At 35.0% G+C, this 7,174-nt stretch overlaps 1 protein-coding gene across 1 annotated transcript; it reads left to right on the top strand.

Annotated features, from left to right (window-relative positions):
* Nucleotides 1-791: 791 nt before the first annotated feature.
* Nucleotides 792-6,888, top strand: LOC131066670 (uncharacterized). The gene is made up of 2 exons (XM_059217763.1): nt 792-5,295; nt 5,520-6,888. Exons 1-2 carry the CDS (start codon nt 1,321-1,323, stop codon nt 5,919-5,921), a joined length of 4,377 nt encoding a protein of 1,458 aa, XP_059073746.1. The 5' UTR covers nt 792-1,320; the 3' UTR covers nt 5,922-6,888.
* The last annotated feature ends 286 nt before the right edge of the window (nt 6,889-7,174 follow it).

Here is a 7,174-nt window from a genome sequence, read left to right as displayed (position 1 = left end):
TTAATTAAAAGTTAAATGCATTAATCTTGTAATGGACTTAAAATTATATAAATGAAAAATGAAGGCTCACATAAGCAACAAGTAATATGATATTGAGAAGGGACATAACTTCAAATCATATATCAACATTTGTCATCACCACAATAAATAAATTGAAAGAAACATAGACTTTTCACTAATGAACTATAAATCAAAAGTGTCTATTACCACCTATTTATACAAATCTAGTTCACATTTAAAACTAATCAATGCTGCTTCTTAAATGTTGGATTGTTGGCTTTCCTTTTTAAAAATTATGATATGTAAATTTGTATTAATAAATATATGTATTGATTAAAATAAAGACATGAATTAAAAAAGGTAAATTATATAATTGATTTTTTTCAATATTTTATATTATAGTTATATTTTTTTACAATAATAAAATAGGGTAAATTAGATAATTTGTTTTAGTAGTATAAACATCATTAAAATCAAAATTTTAAAACAAATAATAATTTGTCAAATTTTTTAAAAAGTTAATTAATATTTGATAAATTAATTATTTAATTTCAAAATTTAAAATAAATGTTATAAAAAATAATATTATTTAAATAAATAAAATTAAATATTTAATCTATTTTTTAAGTGGATAAATATATAATCTATTTTTTTAAAACAACTAAAAAAATGATCAAAATATGATATATCATTTAAAACAATTAAAAAATCATCAAAATTAATTAGACGCTCTACCTAAGTATATAAACTTAACCGTAGATTTTTTTAAAACATACCTTCAAAATATTGTGGTGTACTGGTTTTATATTGATTGCTATAATATCTGCCGCCCCAAAGACTAATAACGGTAAAACTTCGTACGATGGATTCAGGCTTCATCAAGCTTACTGTAATTTCCTTCTTTATCCCCAAAAAATTGAAGAAAACATCGTACGAGTGCTCAGCTAGGAACTCCCAACACTCAAACCCTTAATGAAATCCAAACTCCAATCTTCCCGAGCATGCATGTGATGTAAAGAGACGGTGCAGCTCAAAGCATAAAGAGAATCACAGAGCTCTGCCCTCTATTCCGCACCTCAATGCTTCAAGTAAGTTCAATTTTCATGGAATAATCTCATAACTGTTCCACTTACTGGTCATTTTGGATACCCCTATTGTTTTCTAATTCCATCCTAATATCAAACTTATAGTTACAGTTTATGTTGAAATTTGGTCAGTGTCCACAAATGGGTTCCATTTAAAAAAGTCTTTCAACACCTCTAATTTTGGCTCTGATCATTGTGATATACTCCCTAGTGTCTGGTTCGGCAACAAACCCTAATGTATGACTTACCCATGTTTCAGCGGGCACTGCTACATCCTAAATTTTCGTTTTCTAAACAGAACTGGGTTAGCTGGGATTTTCATTATTTAAACTTAAAACTGCTGCCGTCAATTTTTATTCAGACTGCTAAACTCTCTAGGAAATCAGGGGTAGAGCCCCAGGCTGAAATTCCAGTGAATGTGAAGCACCAAGTTCAGCAAGTGCTTCAAGATTATCTTTACTACACAAGGGAATTTAACTTTACTGATGCCAGAGATATTAGCATCAATGCCCCATGTTTTATACACAAGCTGTTGTCCAGAGTACGTCAAAAGAAGGACTTAACCCGAGCCCTTAAGAAACGTCTGCTTTATAATCCAATTAATGAGTTTGAGCCCTTCTTTGAAAGCATTGGTATAAAGCCTTGTGATATCCATAGCTTGTTGCCTCAGGATCAGCTGTTTATGAAGGAAAGCCAAGCCTTGCTTGCAGCCGTGTCAACTTTGAGCAACATTGGATTTCCAAGGCAGGAGCTTGGGAAACTTTACAAAGAGCACCCAAATGTATTCATCTGTTCTTCAAAAGAACTCCAAAATAAACTGCAATTCTATGAGAATCTTGGAGTCAGTAAGGCTTCTCTTGTGAGAATCATAATCAGTTGTCCATCAGTTCTTAATGATGATCTGTATAGAAATTTCATGGTAGTTATTATTGGTTTGAACTGTTTCCAACTGGAGAAAAGCAGAAATTCTTGTTTGATGGATTCAAATCTGCACAACAGGGGTATTACTTTGGAAAACTTGATGCTTTTAGTGGGTATCGGTTGCTCTTGGGATGAGATAAGTAAGTTCTTTTATACCAAGAGTGACCTCCTTAACAACGGTTCAGAAGAATCTCTACGCTCAATAATAGAATTTTTGTCAAGCTTAGGAATACAGAGGGAAAATATTTGCAGCTGTGTCCTTACGTGTCCCGAAATTCTGAATCCTGAACTAGTCAAATCTATGGAGATAGGTGCTGCAAGTGTTGGACTATACCAGGAGACAAGAGAGAAAATTGATTCTTATAGGGGCAAATTGATTAAGCTTCTTGAATGCACAGTTGGAATGGTTTTTGAAAAGCAGAATTTTTCTGCGTTTATTAAAAAACATCTCAAGAATCCATTGTGGAAAGTTGATCCAAAAAATATTCAGTTTATGTTATCGGATGGAGTCAATGTAGTTAATAAAGCCAGTCCAAAAAATCCAGAAAATATTCAGCTTATGTTATTGGACGGAGTAGATGTAGTTAATAAAGCGAGTCCAGAAAATTTTCAAAGCATAATGATGGAAGGAGTAGATTTAGCTAATAGAAAGAAAGATCTAGTTGTTGACCGCTTTCTACAAAAGCATTCTGCATCTGTTCGAGAAATACAAATGTGTGAACATTTACATCGACTTATTCCAAGGCACACCCTGAACATTTTCTTGAAAGTAGGCTTAGCCAAAAGCTCTAAAAAGATGAATGAAGCTGTGAGCAGGATTGAATGTACATCAGATAAGCTGCAGGAGCGATTCAGTTATTTGCTGGGACTTGGATTGCCATTTTGTGCTGTTTGTAAGATACTCTGGTGGTCACCTACTATATTGAGCCAAAGTTTGAATTCACTTCAAAAGAAAGCTGATTTTCTTTTTAGATCTGTAAGCAACCCACTCCAGGTTCTTGAATCATATCCAATATACTTGAATTATAGTCTTAAGCGTAGAATCATGCCAAGGTACAAACTTTATAAATGGCTGAGATCTAATAATGTTCTTAAGTCGGAGCTTGGCATCACGTCTATCATTAGGCTATCAGAGAAAAGCTTTGAGAAAAAATATGTAATGATTCACTCTGAAGGGAGGAACTATTTCAGACAATGCATGCTCACATGTGAACATGCTTCATCTCCTCAAGAAAATCTTGGAGTAGAAGTAGTTGATAAAGCCGGTCCAGAAAATTTTCAAAGCTTAATGATGGAAGGTGGAGATTTAGTTAATAGAAAGACAGACCTAATTGTTGACAGCTTTCCACAAAAGCATTCTGCATCTGTTCGAGAAATACAAATATGTGAACATTTACATAGGCATATTCGAAGGCATACCCTGAACATTTTCTTGAAAGTAGGCTTAGCCAAAAGCTCTAAAAAGATGAATGTAGCTGTGAGCAGGATTGAATGTACATCAGATAAGCTGCAGGAGCGATTCAGTTATTTGCTGGGACTTGGATTGCCATTTTGTGCTGTTTGTAAGATACTCTGGCGGTCGCCCACTATATTCAGTCAAAGTTTGAATTCACTTCAAAAGAAAGCTGATTTTCTTTTCAGATCTGTAAACAACCCACTCCAGGTTCTTGAATCATATCCAAAATACTTAAATTACAGTCTTGAGCGTAGAATCATGCCCAGGTACGAACTTTACAAATGGTTGAGAACAAACAATGTTCTTAAGTCGGAGCTTGGCATCATGTCCATCATTAAGTTATCAGAGAAAAGTTTTGAGAAAAAATATCTAAAGCTTCACCCTAAAGGAAGTAAGTATTTCAGGCAATGCAATCTCACATACGAGCACGCTTCATCTGCTCAAGAAAATCATGGAGTAGATGTAGTTGATAAAGCCAGTCCAGAAAATTTTCAAAGGTTAATGATGGAAGGGGGAGATTTAGCTAATAAAAAGAAAGACCTAATTGTTGACAGCTTTCCACAAAAGCATTCTGCATCTGTTCGAGAAATACAAATATGTGAACATTTAAATAGGTGTATTCGAAGGCACACCCTGAACATTTTCTTGAAAGTAGGCTTAGCCAAAAGCTCTAAAAAGATGAATGTAGCTGTGAGCAGGATTGAGTGTACATCAGATAAGCTGCAGGAGCGATTCAGTTATTTGCTGGGACTTGGATTGCCATTTTGTGCTGTTTGTAAGATACTCTGGTGGTTGCCCACTATATTCAGCCAAAGTTTGAATTCACTTCAAAAGAAAGCTGATTTTCTTTTCAGATCTGTAAGCAACCCACTCCAGGTTCTTGAATCATATCCAAAATACTTAAATTACAGTCTTGAGCGTAGAATCATGCCCAGGTATGAACTTTACAAATGGTTGAGAACAAATAATGTTCTTAAGTCGGAGCTTGGCATCATGTCCATCATTAAGTTATCAGAGAAAAGTTTTGAGAAAATATATGTAAAGCTTCACCCTAAAGGGAGTAAGTATTTCAGGCAATGCAAGCTCACATACGAACATGCTTCATCTGCTCAAGAAAATCATGGAGTAGATGTAGGTGATAAAGCCAGTCTAGAAAATTTTCAAAGGTTAATGATGGAAGGTGGAGATTTAGCTAATAAAAAGAAAGACCTAATTGTTGACAGCTTTCCACAAAAGCATTATGCATCTGTTCGAGAAATACAAATATGTGAACATTTAAATAGGTGCATTCGGAGGCACACCCTGAACATTTTCTTGAAAGTAGGCTTAGCCAAAAGCTCTAAAAAGATGAATGTAGCTGTGAGCAGGATTGAATGTACATCAGATAAGCTGCAGGAGCGATTCAGTTATTTTCTGGGACTTGGATTGCCATTTTGCGCTGTTTGTAAGATACTCTGGTGGTCGCCCACTATATTCAGCCAAAGTTTGAATTCACTTCAAAAGAAAGCTGATTTTCTTTTCAGATCTGTAAGCAACCCACTCCAGGTTCTTGAGTCATATCCAAAATACTTAAATTACAGTCTTGAGCGTAGAATCATGCCCAGGTATGAACTTTACAAATGGTTGAGAACAAATAATGTTCTTAAGTCGGAGCTTGGCATCATGTCCATCATTAAGGTATCAGAGAAAAGTTTTGAGAAAAAATATGTAAAGCTTCACCCTCAAGGGAGTAAGTATTTCAGGCAATGCAAGCTCACATACGAGCATGCTTCATCTGCTCAAGAAAATCATGGAGTAGATGTAGTTGATAAAGCCAGTCCAGAAATTTTTAAAGCTTAATGATGGAAGTTGGAGATTTAGCTAATAAAATGAAAGACCTAATTGTTGACAGCTTTCCACAAGAGCGTTCTGCATTTGTTGGAGAAATACAAATATGTGAACATTTAAATAGGTGTATTCGAAGGCACACTCTGAACATTTTCTTGAAAGTAGGCTTAGCCAAAAGCTCTAAAAAGATGAATGTAGCTGTGAGCAGGATTGAATGTACTTAAGATAAGCTGCAGGAGCGATTCAGTTATTTACTGAGACTTGGATTGCTATTTTGTGCTGTTTGTAAGATACTCTGGTGGTCGCCTACTATATTCAGCCAAAGTTTGAATTCACTTCAAAAGAAAGCTGATTTTCTTTTCAGATCTGTAAACAACCCACTCCAGGTTCTTGAATCATATCCAAAATACTTGAATTACAGTCTTGAGAGTAGAATCATGCCCAGGTACAAACTTTATAAATGGCTGAGAACAAATAATGTTCTTAACTCTGAGCTTGGCATCATGTCCATCATTAAGTTATCAGAGAAAAGTTTTGAGAAAAAATATGTAAAGCTTCACCCTAAAGGGAGTAAGTATTTCAGGCAATGCAAGCTCACACACGAGCATGCTTCATCTGCTCAAGAAACATGAAGGTTTGAAATTTATGAGGGGTTGATTCAAGGCATGTGGTAAGCATTCTCTTCAAAGCAGGCTTAGCAGAAAACTCTGAGCTAATGATTAAAGTTACCGTTGGGATTCCCTGCACAGGCAGCGAGTAGCAGGAGTGGTTTGACTATCTTGTGGGACTTGGAATACCCTCTCTTTCTTTTTGTAAGATCAAATTAAAGCCTGCATTCCACTCAAAACAAAGTGGATTTTCTTTACAGGTTCGAATGCAATCTGCTCCATTTTCTAGATTCGTTTCTAGAGATCCTGCACGGCAGTCTTGATCATGGAGTAATGCCAAGATTCAAAATTAATGAATATCTACGGACACAAAGTGTGCTCAAAAGTCAGATATTTCTTTCAGTTTTATCAGAAAAAGACTTAATGCAGAAATTTGTAAATGATTACCTCGAAGTGGGAAACAATTTCAGGTATTGAAATACGAAGGAGGATGCTGCACCTCCTCAAGAAATGTGAGTCAGTATATAGCATCCAGCATCACTATTTTTATTTTTTGTTAAAGTGTGAAAGAAAAGGCAAACAAAATATAGAAGCTTAATTAACAAATTATCCGTAGTGCTGGCAAGTTGTGAAGGAACAACTTTTTCAATGAATACCAAATCGCCATCAGATTTTCCAAAGTAGCTCCCAGAAGACAGAGTTTGGTGTGTACAAGTTGCTCTTTCTATCTAACGTCTTAGAAGTCCACTTAAGTAGATGCCCATAGAACTCTAAATTATGTCTCAGAATCCCAAAAAGTTTTGAAGTATTCTCAAACTTGTTTATGACATTGCAGCATGAACATATGTCTCTGGTAGTGCACTCTATCGCTATAATCATCTCGAGTTACAGTATCTTTTCATGACACAATTGGAGGAATATATTTCCCTCTTAAATCATGATTTGATATCCATGATATTTATGCTGATTTTAATTTGTGGGAATACCCCTATATATTTTTGCTTGTAGACTTGTAGTCAGAAATGTTACTTGTTCAGTTTTCTAACTTGACTCTGTCTTTCCTGGTTAAATAAATTGTAATATATGTCAACCATGAAAGCATTGATAAATTTGACCTAGTTTGATGAATACACCAAGTAGAAAGTAACCTAAACATTCTTACATTGTAAATCCTGGAAACCTATAGCAAAATGAATCAATACCACAAAATCCTTAACGATCTAATGTTTAGAAGCCTTTGATGATCGATCTCCTTGATGCTTTTGAAATCTGGTTGA

The sequence above is a fragment of the Cryptomeria japonica genome, chromosome 3 (genome assembly GCF_030272615.1).
Source record: "Cryptomeria japonica chromosome 3, Sugi_1.0, whole genome shotgun sequence".
Classification (NCBI taxonomy): domain Eukaryota; kingdom Viridiplantae; phylum Streptophyta; class Pinopsida; order Cupressales; family Cupressaceae; genus Cryptomeria; species Cryptomeria japonica.
This window is presented reverse-complemented; position numbering and strand designations above follow the sequence as displayed.

What these genes read in the sequence shown, in the direction of transcription:
- LOC131066670 (XM_059217763.1), top strand. Translation starts at nt 1,321, where the DNA reads ATGTATGACTTACCCATGTTTCAGCGGGCACTGCTACATCCTAAATTT. An exon ending in CCAGTCCAGAAATTTTTAAA is followed by an intron (nt 5,296 to 5,519) that starts GCTTAATGATGG and finishes ACTTAAGATAAG; the next exon opens with CTGCAGGAGCGATTCAGTTA.